We start from the raw sequence: 17,218 nt of genomic DNA on the forward strand, positions 1-17,218 counted from the left end.
CAGCTCTGGTCTTGGTCTCAGCTCAGCCCCAGGAGAGAGAAAGGATGGGCAGCCACAGTCCACAAAGCCAGGAGTTTTAGGAGCTCTTATCCTTCCCTCTCTAATGCCTTTCACCTTCTTCTACACCCTTCCCAACCGATTTTTAGGGCCTTAAACTCTGGTGTTGAGTACTACTGGGACCAGCTGAACGAGACGGTCTTCACTGTCCATTCCAACAGCAGGAGCAGCGAGCGGCCTGGGTATGTTTGGGAAGTAGGCAGGGAGCAGCTGGCTGGAGGCCCGTCCCTTCCTCCTGCTTTTGATGAGCTCTTAAGCAGTGCCTTCAGCATCCTCTAGGGCTCTGGGTCCCTCCTCAACCAAAGCAGCGCCTCCTTGATCTTTTGTGTACAGTTTCATTTGAGAAAAGTGTTGTATGGCTAAGAAAGAGAACAAAAGCTCTGCTCTCAGAGTCTTGCTGTAGAACCACCCCCTCACCCTCTCCCATCCTGGCCATGGTGCCTGGGCACACTTAGGGTGAGGAGAGAAGATAGGGCCTGAAGAAGGATGCCGCCCCATGAAGTCTGCTCCATGGCCCAGGCTCTTCCAGATGACTAGGACCTCAGGGACCAAGCTGCCCAGGGCTGTAGCCCAGGGACAAATCCTCTTGAGGCACCCATTAGAAATCTGGTACTGATCCTTTCATCACTTAATTCGCTAATGAAGACTGGAACAAAGTGCTGGGTTGTTGATAAACCCAAAGCAATTGCTACTTCCCCTAGGAATTGCTGAGCATAGCTGGAGGAATAGTCCCAGAAGCAGCTAGAAATATGAGTGTCTGGTGATAGTCTCAAAAGCCCTGGGCTGCCTCTGCTGCCAGCTCCAGCTGTTCCAAGGCAGTGCCTGGGACATGCCCAAGGAAGGTGGATGCTAGCATTGGCCGGAACCTTCCTTGTAGGACAGCCTGTGCTCCCTACCTGCAAGGGTCTGTTTTCAGAAGGCCCTGGAAGGAGGATCCCAGAGCAGCCTGTTCAGGAGTTCCAGTCCTGGATGGGCGTGGTAGCTCACGCCTGTAATCAATCCCAGCACTTTGGGAGGCTGAGGCGGGCAGATCACGAGGTCAGGAGATCGAGACCATCCTGGCCAACATGGTGAAATCCCTCTCTACTAAAAATACAAAAAATTAGCCGAGCATGGTTTTGTGTGCCTATAATCCCAGCTACTTGGGAGGCTGAGGCAGGAGAGTCGCCTGAACCCGGGAGGCGGAGGTTGCAGTGAGCTGAGATTGTGCCACTGCACTCCAACCTGGGTGACAGGGTGAGACTGTCTCACCAAAAAAAAAAAAAGAGTTCCAGTTCTTTCCCTCCAAAGTGGAGCTCTCAGTTCACTTGGAAATTCAAGAATTCAAAGTGGAATCTTACGAGCATACAGTTGGAAGGAAGGTAAAACTAAAGAGAGAAAGGACCTTCTTCCAGTGCTCACTCTTTATCCCATGATCTCAGCTGCTGGCCTCCTGAATTTCATTAGTGTCTTTTCGTATCAGCCATCTCTACAGCTCCTCCCCACTCCCTGGCAGGGGCCTGTTGTTGAAGGGCATGACTGAGCCAGGGTTGCACAAGACTGGATGTTTCTGTGGCCTTTCATTGTCCCAGGGTATAGACTAACCTTGGGAGAGAATGGACACAGACAAGTTAACCACCATCAAGAGGCAGTTGCAGGAGCACAGGGCTTCTCTTAGCCAGCAGGGCTTCTCTTAGCCAGCAGGGCTTCTCTTAGCCAGCAGGGCCTGGCCCACACTGCCCTGAGGATTGGCACAGAGCCAGCAGAGTGCTGTGCGGGGCGCTGTCCCAAGCCCCACCTGACTTCAGTCTGTCTTTCTCTCCCTAGAACCAGCAGAGCCACATGGAGGACAGACAGAGACATGGGGCTGATGAATGCCATTGGGCTGCAGCCCCGGAACCCTACCACCTCAGTGACATCTCAGGGCACCCAGACTCTGGCCCTTCAGCTGCAGAATGCCGAAACACAGACTGAGAGGGAGGTGCCGGAGCCAGGGACAGCCGCCTCAGGTCCTGGTGAAGGTAGGAGCCATGTGGTGCTGGAGTGGGTGGGAGAGGGACCCTAAGACCGTGTGAGTGCCACTTCCCACTCAGGATGCATACCCCCTCCCATGTCTGGGTGATGCCCACCTGGTGGCATTAAGAGCCTCCTCAACAGTGACATGGTTTCCCTGAGCTGGGTCACTCTTGCAGCTCGCCTCAGCTCCCACCAAGTATGCTGACTCCCTCTCCTCTAAAATGTGAGGACCCAGGCTCTTTTTCCAAAGAGAGAGCACAGAAAGCCTGGATTGAAAGGGCTAAAGGGAGACTCGTTCCTGCAAGCTGCCATTCCAGAGAAGTGCACCCCAGGCCTTAGCTTCTGGGGCCAAACCACAGCCTAGCTTGTCGTCCCCCTACCAGTATGGCAGATTTGGGACTGCCCCATGGGAGGACCTCTCACACTCCTGTCACACCTGGGGCTCATTGCCATTTTGACTGCAGCCTGGCATAACATCAGCCCCTTCCTCTCACCTATTTCAGGTGTGGCTCTGCCACACTCGGCCCTGACTGTCTGTGCCAGCCTCACACTTTTAAAAACCAATTAGCACTTCCCAGCAGCAGAGCTCGAGCCACTTAGGAGTCCGTCAGCAGCTGTGTTAAACAGGCTGTTCTCACTCAGTTGCTGTCCTCACCCCCTACCCCCAGCCCCCTTGCTGGTCGTAGCTCCAAACAAAGCAGCCTCCAAACAGACACACTTTCTAAGTCTGTGTTGAGCCATTTGCCCAGAAGAGACCATGGGAGGAAAAGCCATGGTGCATGTCAGGCAAAGAATAACAAACATACCTGTCACCCCAGGGAACGGCTTTCTACACCGCAGTGCCCCTCAGGGTCTTGCATGGTCACTCTTGATGCCATGAACCAGGGTCTTGCATGGTCGCTCTCGATGCCATGAACTGAGAATTTTCAAAGTGAAGTCCCTCTTTGGTCTGTAGCACAGCCCACCTCATGCATCTGTGCTAGGTGGACGCCCCTCACTGGGGCCATGACCTTTAGGTGGTGCTGGCTGAAGCAGCCAACCTTGGCTGTGAGCCTCTAGGAGGAGTTGGTGGAAGGCTCCTTCTGCCATCTTCAGGCCCTTTTTGCAGGTTTCTGTGGACTTTGAGCTGCTCCGGAGTCCATTAGGCCTATTCCAGGAAGCCTGAGGGCCAGGCAAGAGGGAACCAGCACAGGCTTCTCCAATGGAGCCAGCAGGCCAGCCCTCTCTCTCAGTAGGAGGCAGACCTCTCAGAGCTCCCAGTAAACCCTGACAGCGGGAGGGGTTTGGAGAGGGGGGCCATACTGTTAGGCAGCCCCTTCTTTTTATTTTTATTTATTTATATTTTTCTTGAGACAGAGTCGAACTCTGTCACCTAAGCTGGAGTACAATGGCGTGATCTCGGCTCACTGCAGCCTCTGCGATCTCAGCTCACTGCAACCTCTGCTTCCCAAGTTCAAGCAATTCTCCTGCCTCAGCCTCCCAAGTAGCTGGGATTACAGGCATGTGCCACCATGCCCGGCTAATTTCTGTATTTTTAGTAGAGACAGGGTTTCACCATGTTGTCCGGGCTGGTCTCGAACTCCTGACCTTGTGATCTGCCCGCCTAGGCCTCCCAGAGTGCTGGGATTAAAGGCCTGAGCCACCGTGCCTGGCCTCGTTTTTTATTTTTTGAGAGGGCAGTGGTGCAATCTCAGCTTACTGCAACTTCTGCCCCCCAGGTTCAAATGCTTCTCTCGGCCTCAGCCTCCTGAGTAGCTGGGATTACAGGTGCCCGCCATCACTCCCAACTAATTTTTGTATTTTTTAGTGGAAACGGGGTTTCACCATGTTGGCCAGGCTGGTCTGGAACTCCTGACCTCAAGTGATACGCCTACCTCAGCCTCCCAAAGTGCTGGGCTTACAGGCGTGAGCCACCGCACCCGGCCAGCCCCTTATGTATGTTTGTAGTATGTATATATGTATATACAAATAGCAGTCAATGGAAGAGAGTGTTGTTTGTTTTGTTTTGTTTTTGGGATGGGGTCTCACTGTGTTGCCCATGCCCTTGAACTCCTGGGATCAAGAGATCCTCCCACCTTGGTCTCCCAAAGTGCTGGAGTTACAGGTGTGAGCCACCACACCCAGGCCTTTTTTTTTTTTTTTTTTTAATTTAAAGACAGAGTCTCAGCAGGGTGTGGTGGCTCATGCCTGTAATCCTAGCACTTTGGGAGGCTGAGGTGGGCAGATCACTTGAGATCAGGAGTTCAAGACCAGCTGGCCAACATGGTGAAACCCTGTGTCTACTAAAAATACAAAAATTAGTCAGGCATGGTGGTGGACACCTGTAATCCCAGCTACTGAGGTGGCCGAGGCAGGAGAATCACTTGAACCTGGGAGGCAGAGGTTGCAATGAGCCAAGATCACACCACTGCAACCCAGCCTGGGCAACAAAGCAAGACTCTGTCTCAAAAATAATAATAAAAATAAAATAAATAAAGACAGAACTTCAGTTGGGCATGATAGCTCACACCTGTAGTCCCAGCACTACTCCCAGAGGCCAAGGCAGGAGGATCCCTTGAGTCCTGGAGTTCAAGACCAGCCTGGGCAACACAGCAAAACCCTGTCTCTACTAAATATACGAAACATTAGCTGAGCATGGTGGCACACATCTGTAGTCCCAGCTACTCTGGAGGCTTGAGGCAGAAAGGTTGCTTGAGCCTGGAAGGTGGCGACTGCAGTGAGCTGTGATGTGCCACTGCACTCCAGCCTGGAGACAGAGCAAGACCCTGTCTCAAATATGAATAAATAAAGAAAGATAGTCTCACTCTGTTGCTCAGGCTGGAGTACAGTGGCACCATCTTGGCTCACTGCAGTCCTGAACTCCTAGGCTCAAGCGATCTTCCTGCCTCAGCCTACTGACTAGCTGGGACTACAGGTGTGCGCCACCATGCCCGGCTATTTTTTTTTTTAATCTTTTTTTTTTTTTTTTTTTTAGAGACAGGGTCTCACCGTGTTGCCCTGGCTGGTCTTGAACTCCTAGCTTCAAGCAAGCCTCCCTTCTTGGCCTCCCAAAGTGCTGGAATTACAGGCATGAAGCACTGCGCCCAGCTAGGCAGCCCCTTCTGATTTGATTTCACTGAGCTTTTACTATGTATCAGCCACTTGGGCTGTGAAGACAAATAGGCCTCTCTGTCCTTCCATGAGGAGCTCGCAGCCTAGAGAGGGAGATGGACGCCTAAACTGATCATTGTTTTGATGTGATGAGGACCTCCGGAGCACAGAGGAGGAGGGGCTGTGCCCAGCCTATGAGGCTTAGGGGAGACTCCTGGAGGAGGTGACCCTGAGCCTAGTCTTCAAGTATGAGTAGGAGTCAGGTGAAGTAGGGTGGTGGGGAAACGTTCCTGGAGACATGTCTCAGCACATGCAATGGCACCAAGTTCAAAGACATGTTACTGCATAAAGGACCACTAATTTGTGTTCATGGCATGTCTGGTGCATGTGGAGAACTGAGGCTGGATGAGTGGGGAGGGCAGGATACTGGGGCTGAAGATGACGTGCTGGGGCTCTGGGAGCAGGAGCTGCCACCTTCAGAAGTATGTCTGCTGGTGTTTCACCTCCCAGAGAATTCTCTGCTATTTTCTTGGTTAGCATGCAGCCCATTTCTGGCTTTTAGTCAATTATAAGTTCCTTTCATTCTTTTTGGGGGATGGGGCAGAGGGTGGCGCAGAGGGAAGGAGCTCTTTTCCCTGGTTTTAGGAGGCAGGACCTGGTTCCTTGCCCCACTATCCCCTCCTCCTGTAAAGTAGAGTGGGTGGTAGAGGATGGCCCCAGCTAAGCTGAGGCTCTGGTCAGCGGGAACAGCAGGCAGAGTGAGACCGGGCAGCTGGCTGCTTCTGCCTGCCTGCGTCCCTGCATGCTCTGCCTAGACTCTGCACCCTCAGCTGTTCCACACACCATACCCCTTTCAGAAATCAGTCAGGGCAGGGGAGGTGTGGGTCAGAGGATATGAACACTTGATGGATGGGTGTCAGTGTCCAGCCTTGTCCCTCCTAGGGCAAGGAACCTTGCTCTGAGGCACTCATACCACTATTCTGCTGTCAGACTCTTCAGGGGAGCCCAGGAATCAGGGCTCTCTTTGGGCCCAGATTTCACCATGCAGAAGCTGCTGGCAGGTTTTGTATTGACAAAACCAGAGCTGCAAGAACATGGATAACGAAACCCTCTGGTCAGGGAGTTCAGCTGTTCTGGGCTGGGCTAGAAGGGAGATCCCACCTGCACTCACACCTACTACAGGCACCAAGATTTATTTATTTTGTTTTTATTTATTTTTTGAGACAAGATCTCACTCTTCCATCCAGGCTGGAGTACAGTGACACAAACACAGCTCACTGCAGCCTCGACCTCCTGGGCTCAAGGGATCCTCCCCACCTCAGCCTCCTGGCACATGCCACCACACCTGGCTAATTTTGTTTTGTTTGTTTGTTGTAGAGACAGGGTTTCACCATGTTGCCCAGGCTGGTCTCAAACTCCTGGGCTCCAGCGATCCTCTCGCCTCGGCCTCCCAAAGTGCTGGGATTCTAGGTGTGTGCCGCCGCACTCAGTCACCCAGATTTATTAATGTGGGAAGCCTGCTCTGCTTGTAGTAATTGCTGTTCTGTGGCCTGCCCCTACCCACTCCCCTTGGCCTTTTTCTGTCAGCACCAAAGGGCTCCTAGGCTACTTCTAATTTTCTTGTTCTACAAAAATTTCTTTGAAATCCATTCAGCTCTTTCCAGACCTTCCAGGAGGAGCGCTCCACAGGGGTATTTGCACACGTCAGCTTTTTTGCATGTTCGACTTTAATAAGAGTTTGATTTCTCCCAGAATTTGACCCTACAGCAAGCTTTCCTACCCTCCTGGCCAAGAGGGTAGCTCGAAAAGGGAGGGAAGCATTTCCTGGACTCACCATTGGCTTCCAGCCCTGATACAGTGCCTCCCTAGCTTGCAGTGGGCATTCGGGGCAAGCATGGAATGAATGAGTTGAGCTGAGCTGAGGCAGGGCCCTGCCTCCGAGCATGGCTGTGCCCCACTATTTGGAGAGCACCATGGCTGTGCCTCTGACCCGTAGCAAAGGTCATCTGAGCCTCTGTTTTGTCTGGTGAAGATGGTAGGTAGACCAGCAGCAGTAGCCTGGGCCCTGGGCCAGAAAAAAGCAAATGTGAAGAGGGAGGGGCTGGAAGACCAGTACTCCCAGAGGTCAGGAAGGGCAGCTCCTCCTATGACTCTCTGAGCCTCAGTTCCCTCTTCTCTTCTGGCAATGAAACCTCTAGAATTAAATATGGTTGCAGGGCATGGTGGGAACTTGTTGATTCTACCCTGGCCTCTGCTTCTAGAGTGCACCTTAGGACTTGCCAAGGAGGAGACCTCATGTGAACTCTAAATCAATTTCCTATTTTCAAAGACAAAAACAGATGCTTTTGCTACAGAGAAGAAGACCGCAGAATTAACTCCCTGTCTGCCACTGTGCCTGGATCCCTGTGACTGCCATTTCCCTCTAGCCCTGGTGTTTTTTCTCTTGAAGAATGTACCAGCTGCCCTCAGTTGCTCTTAGCCTTGGCTTAGAGTTCCCAGGAGGGAAGCACAGCTCATAGTTCTGTAGGCTGAAGTTGTCCACATCCAGCCCTGGGGGAGCCATTTGTTTGTACATTTTTAAATCTTCCATTCATTCTTTTTTGAGCACTTACTTTGTGTCTGGTATTGTGTTAGGCACCATGAATCCAAGGGCACTGTGGAGGGAATTATATTGAGATGAATCCGTTGTGTCTCTTCCCTCAGAGAGCAAGTCCAGAGAGAACTAGACATATAAATGCTTCTCCAGTGGCTCATACCTGTAATCCCAGCACTTTGGGAGGCTGAGGCAGGCGGATCACAAGGTCAGGAGTTTGAGACCAGCCTGGCCAACATGGTGAAACCCCATCTCTACTAAAAATACAAAAAAAATTAGCAAGGCGTGGTGGTGCATGCCTGTAATCCCAGCTACTCGGGAGGCTGAGGCAGGAGAATTGCTTGAACCTGGGAGGTGGAGGTTGTAGTGAGCCGAGATCTCGCCACCGCATTCCAGCCTGGGCAACAGAGCGAGGCTCCATCTCGAAAAAACAAAATAAAATAAATGCTTCTCCTGCAATGGGGCAGTTACAAGACCAGTTTTCCAAGCATCCTTAAGTCTGGAGCCCCTGTGAGGAGCCTGGAAGCCCTTTTATTCATCCATACACGTATTTGACAAATACACGCCCTGTGTAAACCCACGTGTTAGACTTGACTCAAAAGTGAATACAACTGAGTCCAAGACCTTCAGGAACTTATAGGCCAGAAGAAAGATGCCACAGCCATGGGGAGGTGTCAAGCACTTTGAGGCCCCAGAGAAGGAGCAGCCCCTTCCAGCTGGGGGACCAGAGAGAACTGGGTGGCAGAGGAGACGGGACAAGAGCATGGCACAGTGTGCACAGCGTATGCCCATCTGTGTAGCCAGGGAGCAGGGCTGCCGGGTACCTGCAGGAATGTGGGGTCAGGGCAGGAAGGTCTGCAGCGTGATAAGGGCCTGGCCAGCGAGCCCTCAAATGTCAAGCCAAGGAGTTTTGACTACTGTGTGGGCTTTTGTAGCTTCTGGGTTTTAAACAGGGTACAGACTTAACAAGAGCTTAATTCATCAGAGCTGAATTAGGATGGTCATGGTAACAGTGTGGAGACTGGATGGAAAGGGAGGAGACTGGTAGCAAGAAGCCCAGTTAGGACACAGTCACAGCCATAGAGAGGGGTGGCCAGACCTGGAGCCACAGGCAAGCAAGCAGTGGGCTCAGACTTGAGTGCCAGCAGCAGGACCTCCCCAGAGCCTGGGAAAGCCCATCCGGGGCTCTCTGGGGGCTTGGCTGCAGCAGCACCCATAGGGCCCCAAGGCAACCTGTTTTGCCCCTGGTAATCTACCTGAAAAGAGCTGAGCTGGGCGTGGTAGCTCACGCCTGTAATCCCAGCACTTTGGGGTCCAGGTGGGTGGATCACAAGGTCAGGAGTTTGATACTAGCCTGGCTGGCATGGTGAAACACTGTCTCTACTAAAAATACAAAAATTAGCCGGGTATGGTGGCACATGCCTGTAGTCCCAGCTACTCAGGAGGCAGGAGAATTGCTTGAACCTGGGAAGTGGAGGTTGCAGTGAACTGAGATCACGCCACTGCATTCCAGTCTGGGCGACAGAGCGAGACTCTGTCTCAAAAAGAAAAGAAAAGAGCTGAGAGTTCACCAGGCACAGCGCCCGGCACAGTGCACTCCAGTGCCAGCAGGCCTCAGGCCAGCCATGGCATGCCCCAAACCATGCTGTGAGGGCTTCAGTGCACAGAGTTCTTAGAAAGCAATGGAGCTACAATGGGCACGGGGAGGGCCCCGCCTCCCTAGGCAGCCCTTTACTCCCAGGGTAGAATCTCTGTGGGCACCAAGTCCGTAGGTTGACCTTTTTCTCTTTACCCTCTCTGCCCCACTGTTAGAAGGCTTTAAACCCTGAAGACGGGGTTGACCCAGTACTCTGAGAGCCCTTCAGGTTTTCTCTCCTTCTGCCCTGGGAGCTAGAGCCAGGCATCCCAGGAGGAAGTGGGGAAGGGCAGCCACCTTGAGGGATGGAGGGCAGCGCTTTATCGGGGGATCTCCAGAAAAGCAACAGAGGACATAATGCTGAGGAAGATCGTCTAAGACTGGGGCTGGGTGCAGTGACTCACCCATGTAATCCCAGTACTTTGGGAGGCCAAGGCAGGAGGATTGCTTGAGCCCAGGAGTTCAAGAGCAGTCTGGGCAACATGGAAAAACCCTGGCTCTATAAAAAGTACAAAAAATTAGCCAGGTGTGGTGGTGCATGCCTGTACTCCCAGCTACTCAGGAGGCTGAGGTGGGTGGATCGCTTGCACCAGATAGGCTTAAGCTGCAGTGAGCGGTGTTTGTACCGTTGCACTCCAGTTTAGGTGACATAGCGAGATCTGGTTTCAAAGAAAAACCCTGTAGAAAGAACCAGAAGCATGAGGCTGCCAAGTACTAATAAGAAGGGTGAGCGATCTCTTTGGGCCTTAGATGCCACCAAGCTGTGAAACCAGCTGGCCTGGAAATCCAACTCTAATGAGGCAGGCAGAGAGAAGGGAATGGATGGGGTTAGGGGAGCAAAGAAAGTCTCATGAAAATAGCTGGTGGCAAGTACCCCAAAAGGAAAGAAAACTCACCATCAAAACCCCCAAAACTGCAAAATCCCAAACAGTAGCTGATGGAGACAAATCAGCAGTTCAGTGGAGTCATCTCTTACAGCCTGGGAGCCTTGATCATAGTTGCCCATGGTCTTAGCCTGGTTCTCACCCTACCAAGAGCTGAGCAAAAGGCTGGAAGGGAGGTCACACAGGGACAGATCTCCACTGCTGCAGACCCCAAGTTAATCACAACAGGCACTTTGACCAAGTGCCTGGGCTGTGTGTTAGCTCCTTTTCTCTCTCTAGCGCTGTGCAAGGTAGACGGTAGGGATTTTTTAGGGATTTTTTCAAGGTCACCCAGCAAGCAAGTGACAGAACTGAGATTTGAGTCAAAGTCTTTTCTGTTCCCACACAAGTGAATGCTCGGGCCTTTCTGGAGAGGGGTGGTGGACAGATCCTGCTTTCCCTCCCCAGACCTGCATTTTGAAGCCTGGGGCCTGTGCTGGTCAGTTGACTCTCTCCAGGGAAATATGGCATCAGGCATTGAGCCCCAGGAGAACAGTAACTGGGGAGTAGCTTTTGAAGACTAGGGGGTAAAGGGAAAGAAGAGAAGGAAACAGCCCTTCCAGGGAACAGTTAAAACTCTCAGCTTCTGACCAGGCACAGTGGCTCATGCCTGTAATCCCAACACTTTGGGAGGCCTAGGTGGGCAGATTGCCTGAAGTCAGGAGGTTGAGAGCAGCCTGGCCAACATGGTGGAACCCTGTCTCTACTAAAAATACAAAAAATTAGCCAGATGTGGTGGGAGCCTGTAATCCCAGCTACTCAGGAGGCTGAAGCAGGAGAATCGCTTGAACCTGGGAGGCGGAGGTTGCAGTCCGCCAAGATTGTGCCACTGCACTCCAGCCTGAGTGACAAGAGCAAAACTCCATCTCAAAAAACAAATAAAGGCTGGGTGCAGTGGCTCACTCCTGTAATCCCAACCCTTTGGGAGGCTGAGGCGGGCTGATTACCTGAGGTCAGGAGTTTGAGACTGGCTTGGCTAACATGGCGAAACCCGTCGCTACTAAAACTACAAAAATTAGCTGGGCGTGGTGGCAGGCACCTGTAATCCCAGCTACTCGGAGGCTGAGGCAGAAGAACGGCTTGAACCTGGGAGGTGGAGGTTGCAGTGAGCTGAGATCACATCATTGCACTCCAGCCTGGGCGACAAGAACAAAACTCCATTTAAAAAAAATAAATAAATATGGCCGGGCGCAGTGGCTCACGCCTATAATCCTAGCACTTTGGGAGGCCGAGGAAGGTGGATCACCTGAGGTCAGGAGTTCCAAACCAGCCTGGCCAACATGGAGAAATGCCGTCTACTGAAAATACAAAACTTAGCCAGGTATGGCAGTGCATGCCTGTAATCCCAGCTACTCGGGAGGCTGAGGCAGAAGAATTGCTTGAACCCAGGAGGCGGAGGTTGCAGTGAGCCAAGATCACGCCACTGCACTCCAGCCTGGGCGACAGAGCAAGACTCTATCTCAAAAAAAATAAAATGGGCCAAGCGCAGTGGGTCACGCCTGTAATCCCAACACTTTGGGAGGCTGAGGCAGGAGGATCACGAGGTCAGGAGATTGAGACCATCCTGGTTAACATGGTGAAACCCCGTCTCTACTAAAAATGTAAAAATTAGCCCGGCATGGTGGCGGGCACCTGTAGTTACTTGGGAAGGTGAGGCAGGAGAATGGCATGCACCCAGGACGTGGAGCTTGCAGTGAGCAGAGATAGTACCACTGCACTCCAGCCTGGGCAACAGAGTGAGACTCCATCAATCAATCAATCAATATAAAAATAAAAGCTCTCAGCCTCCTCAGGGGCTTTGAGGAGGTAACACAGAACTATGCTGAAGGAAGACAGCGTTGTAATGAAGCAGAGCAGACTGTTTCCCTTTCGGCCACACCCATAGGGTACTTACTCTCTTTCCAGAGAAAGGGTGGCATACCCCAGCCCAGCCCTAGGTCTGCTGAGTTTCTACAGCAAGGAGCAGGCAGACAAAGCCAGCTGTCTGAACCTGCCTCCTTGCACGCTAAGCTGCCACTGGTACTGAGAGAGCTCATTGAGGCCAACCTGCTGCCTTCTAGGCCAGTGCTGCCTCTTAACTGGCCATTCTAGGCCTCAGTTTCCCCACCAGGAAAACAGAAGTATGGATTGTGATCATTTTGGAGGATTTGTCTAGCTTTCAAGACTCGGACTGGTTTTCACAGTGATGGAGGGAGTCTTTCTCTATCCTGCGTTTAGCCAAGAATCCCCCAGCTGCTACCAGTGGCTGCCCACCTGCCTCAGAGGCCCAGACCAGCAGCAAATTCACTCTCTCTTCTGCTTTGTACCTGCCAGGTGAGGGATCAGAGTATGGTGCCAGTGGAGAAGATGCACTCAGCAGGATCCAGAGGCTGATGGCAGAGGGCGGCATGACAGCCGTGGTGCAGCGGGAGCAGAGCACCACCATGGCCTCCATGGGCGGCTTCGGCAACAACATCATCGTCAGCCACCGCATTCACCGCAGCTCTCAGACGGGCACTGAACCTGGTGCCGCCCGCACCTCCTCACCCCAGCCCTCCACCTCTCGGGGACTGCTCCCAGAGCCCGGGCAACTGGCAGAGCGAGGCCTAAGCCCCCGGACAGCTTCCTGGGACCAGCCTGGTACCCCTGGGCAGGAGCCAACCCCACCGCCCTTACCCTCCTCCTCCCCTGTCCCTGTTCCTGTTTCCCTTCCCAGCGCTGAGGGACCAACCCTCCACTGCGACTTGACCAACAACAACCACCTTCCGGATGGTGGCAGCAGCAGGGGGCACTCTGCTGGCCCTAGGGGAGAACCACGGAACAGGTAGAGACAAACATTGCACTGGTGCCTCCCCTCGAACCACCAAGCAGAAACCGGACCTCACAGCTGACTGGGAACTGGACATGCGGAAGAGCTGCTGGCTGCATCAGGGAACAGGAGGAGGAGGGTCGGGGTGGAGAGGAGGTCAGTCAGTGGGCACGAGACAGTCGAATGGGCAAGGCCTGCCTCGGGGAACTAGAACCTTCGAGGACATGGAGCCCAGGAGAGCCACACTGTGGGCTTAATGTGAATGGAGGAGCGAGTGGGTATCTCTGCCAGACACCCCACTTTCTCCTAGTAACATGGGCTCAGGGGACTCAGCCCTGGACAGGGAGCCTCCAGAGAGTGAACAGTCTTCCAGATCTGGGCCAATCATCCTGGACAGAGGCCCTCAAGGCAGCTTTGCCCTGTCCACCTGTTGGGTGGGCAGAGCCACCAGGAGCCCAGAAACAGGAGGAATGGCCTGGCCCTCAGAAACCACCTCCAACTCTGAGCCTTCCAGAGCCTCAGCCTCTCTTCATCGTCTTACCCCACTGAAACCAACAGGGGTCGGGCCAGGCTCCCAGATTCCTGAGGACAGGGACTTCAGCATTTACTAATGGGGGACTACTGTGGGGTAAGGGGGCAGCCTGCTTGCCTGATACAGGATGGGGTCAAGGGACAGTGGGCAGGTCCTCACTCAGGAGTGGGGGGTGTAGGCTGGCCGGCCCCCAGGGCTTGTCCACCAGTCTCCTCCTCCCCCCAAGGCCCTCAGAGCAGCATCTGTGGGTGTCAGTATTACCTGATCCTCGGCCAAAGCTAGCCCAAGGCTGGGGAAGGGGAGGAGACTCCAGGTCAGAATGTGAGGTCTCAGTCTGTGATTTAAGGTGTTGCATGTGGACTCTTAACTGTACATGTAGTTTCTAGTGGAGAAATCAAGGCTCTGATCATTTTGTTTTTAGTATGAAAATGTGATTTCCTTTCTGTTTGTAACTCATCATAGAAACATTGTGGTGGGAGGAGAGGGGATAGTCTACAGCTAACGAGGGAAACACCAAAGATCACATCATTAAAATGATGACATGCCCCTCGCCAGGCTCCTCTCTCTTATTTCCACGGAGGATGGGGGGAGGGTGGGGATTGGGAAGTGAGGGGCATTGAACTGGGCCAGGCCCACGCTCCCCCGGCTCCGTTTCTGGTGCTCTCCTAGCGGGGTGCAGTGGACCCATTTGACCCCTTCGCCAGAACTGGTCAGGTGAGGGCTGCCACCTCTGCTTCATACCACTTCTCTGTACGCCACAACTTCCTGCTTCCCTGGGGCCTGCTACAGACTGGGGCCACCTTCCAGTGGCCGGGTGAGTATGTAGGAAGGAATGACAGAAGGCTGTTCATCCTAATAGCTTCCCACCCAGGACTACAGGCCTGAAGCGATGTAACTGGCCAGAAAGCTGGATCCCTCCCCCGTCCTGGGAAATCATGCACAGCAGGTGTCCAGCCTGCCAGGCAGGCAGTGGGGCTTGGTCCTATCTGCAGGCAAAGTGCCAGTTGCTAGTTGTTAAGGTCTTCCTTAACTGTCTTCCCTACAGTGGCCAAAAGGCCTGCTCTATTCTTGGGTTTTGACTGCTTGAAAGCTTCCAGCTGGCCAGGCGTGGTGGCTTACACCTGTAATCCCAGCACTTTGGGAGGCCAAGACGGGTGGATCACTTGAGGTCAGGAGTTTGAGACCAGCCTGGCCAACACGGTGAAAACCCGTCTCTACTAAAAAGACAAAAGAATTAGCCGGGCGTGGTGGCTCGCGCCTGTAATCCTAGCTACTGGGGAGGCTGAGGCACAAGAATCACTTGAACCTGGGAGGAAGAGGTTGTGGTGAGTCAAGATCGTGCCACTGCACTCCAGCCTGGGCAACAGAGCGCAACTCCGTCTCAAGTGGGAAAAGGATATTTGCCCCAAGTCTTCAAGAGCTATAATGGAAAATCCAAGCAGTACCAGGGCTTTTTGCCAGTAGCACGTACTTTTGAGGTTTTTGTTTGTTTGTTTTGTGCGCCCAAATCTGTCCCTGATGCCATGGGGCACGCAGAATTCCAGGTTCTGCTCCAACAGAGACAAAACCAAAAGATAAGTTGGCAAGCAAGAAATACAAAATCATGGCAAGATTTAGGAAGACTCTCATTTTCTAGAAAATTATGTATAACAGTGGACTCTGGACTGAAAGACACATCACTTAGCTGTGTGACTTTGGGCAAGCCATTTGCCTTTTCTGGGCTTCACTTTCCCTTGTTAGGATGCAGGGCTTGTACTACACAACCTCAAAGTTACTTCTAGTTCTGTACTCTGGAATCATTCAAGCCCAGAGAGCACACAGATGGTTAGGGCAGGCTTCCTTTCAGAGGTGGGATTTAGACACCTGTAGTCCCTAAGTACTTTGGAGGCTGAGGCAGGAGGACCACTTGAGCCCACGAGTCCAAGTCCAGCCTGGGCAACAAAGTGAGACTCTATTTTTTTTTTTTTTTGGGATGGAGTTTTGCTCTTGTTACCCAGACTGGAGTGCAATGGCGCAGTCTTGGCTCACCGCAACCTCCACCTCCCGGGTTCAAGTGATTCTCCTGCCCCAGCCTCTGTAGTAGCTGGGATTACAGGCATGTGCCACCACACGAGTCTAATTTTGTATTTTTAGTAGAGACAGGGTTTCTCTGTTGGTCAGGCTGGTCTCAAACTCCCGACCTCAGGTGATCTGCCCACCTTGGCCTCCCACAGTGCTGGGATTACAGGCATGAGCCACCGTGCCCCGCCGACCCTATCTCTTAAAAAAAAAAAAAAAAAAAGTGGGATTTGAGCTAAACATTGAAGGATGGAAGGAGAAAGGAGCCCACTGCCCCACATCCTCTCCCCACCACCCGTAGGAGGAATAATTCCTTGGTCTGATAATGGGTCTTGTTAATTTGTTTAATGTAAACCACGTGTCAGGAGTCAATGTGCGTTCTTTCTTTCAATCCTCACAAAAACTCTCTGAGGCATTACTGCTGTTACCCCCAGAGCACACAACTGGCAGAGGGTTTGAACCAGGTAGTGTATGATTCCAGAGCACACACCTCAGCCACTGTCATTTCTACAGAAGGAAGACAAGGTGTAGGAGAAACAGTGGAACCCTGACTTGTTATGTTGCTTTGGAGAAAAGGGTATGGCAAGGCCCCTAGGGATGAAGTGGTCCAAATTTGTTTTTTGGGTTTTTTGTTTGTTTGAGACAGTCTCATTCTGTCGCACAGGCTGGAGTGCAGGGGCACAATCTCGGCTCACTGCAACATCCGCCTCCCAGGTTCAAGCAATTCTCGTGCCTCAACCTCCTGAGTAGCTGGGATTACAGGTGTGTGCTACGACACACAGCTAATTTTGTTTGCATTTTTACTAGAGATGGGGTGTCACCATGTTGGCCAGGCTGGTCTCAAACTCCTGACCTTAAGTGATCTGCCTGCCTCGGCCTCCCAAAGTGCTGGGATTATGGGCGTGAGCCACCACCCGGCCAAGAGGGTCCAAATGTGGACCTGCCAGGCCTTGACTCTGCTGTCTCTGGATGGTGTCAGTCACCCTCCCTGACCTCCCTGCCCCCCATTGGAGGCCCTTGTCAACACCTCCCTGTCCCCACACCAGCCCCTTTCCTTAGAAAGCCCTTGCCCAATAACAGAGCCTCTTTGGTGGTGAAACCTTTGCAGGCCCCTCACACATCACAAGGTTGTGGCGTCACCAGGGCAAAGATAGGGACAGTCCCTTTTGGAGGTGAGGAAATTGGTTCAGAGAAATTATGTTACTTGTCTGCTGACCTAGTGGCATCAAAAGCAGAGCAGAGAAACCACCATGTCCCCTTGTTCCCAATTCAGCTCTCCAGGGTTCCACCGTGGGTTCTTGGGGTTGGGAGATTGAGGGAGGTCAAAAGCCCCTTCATAAGAGGGATTGTGGAGAAATTAAAGTGACTTTGCCAGCTTCTGGAAGAGCTGGGGTCAGTAGCTGGAGGCATGTCAGGTGTGTCTGGTGTCTGCAGCCTCCTGCCCTTGGCCTTGCTTGTTTTCTCATCTGACTGTTTTAAGGATCTGCCTCCCTCCTCCACAACCCTCACCTCCTAAGCGTACCACACTCTTCTGGGCTCTGGGAGG

The 17,218-nt window shown here is 52.7% G+C and overlaps 1 protein-coding gene across 39 annotated transcripts in view; it reads left to right on the plus strand.

The window, feature by feature from the left end:
• The window catches only part of AMBRA1 (autophagy and beclin 1 regulator 1), a 199,038-nt gene extending 184,874 nt beyond the window's left edge, over positions 1 to 14,164 (plus strand). For all 39 annotated transcript variants that reach the window (XM_077962962.1, XM_077962967.1, XM_077962975.1 and 36 more), the window contains 3 exons: positions 147 to 239; positions 1,864 to 2,057; positions 12,608 to 14,164. In XM_077962962.1, the coding sequence (XP_077819088.1) occupies positions 147 to 239; positions 1,864 to 2,057; positions 12,608 to 13,101 (781 nt within the window). In that variant the 3' untranslated portion in view covers positions 13,102 to 14,164. The remainder of the gene's footprint in view (positions 1 to 146; positions 240 to 1,863; positions 2,058 to 12,607) is intronic.
• The last annotated feature ends 3,054 nt before the right edge of the window (positions 14,165 to 17,218 follow it).

This window comes from Macaca mulatta, chromosome 14, assembly GCF_049350105.2.
Source record: "Macaca mulatta isolate MMU2019108-1 chromosome 14, T2T-MMU8v2.0, whole genome shotgun sequence".
NCBI classification, from domain to species: domain Eukaryota; kingdom Metazoa; phylum Chordata; class Mammalia; order Primates; family Cercopithecidae; genus Macaca; species Macaca mulatta.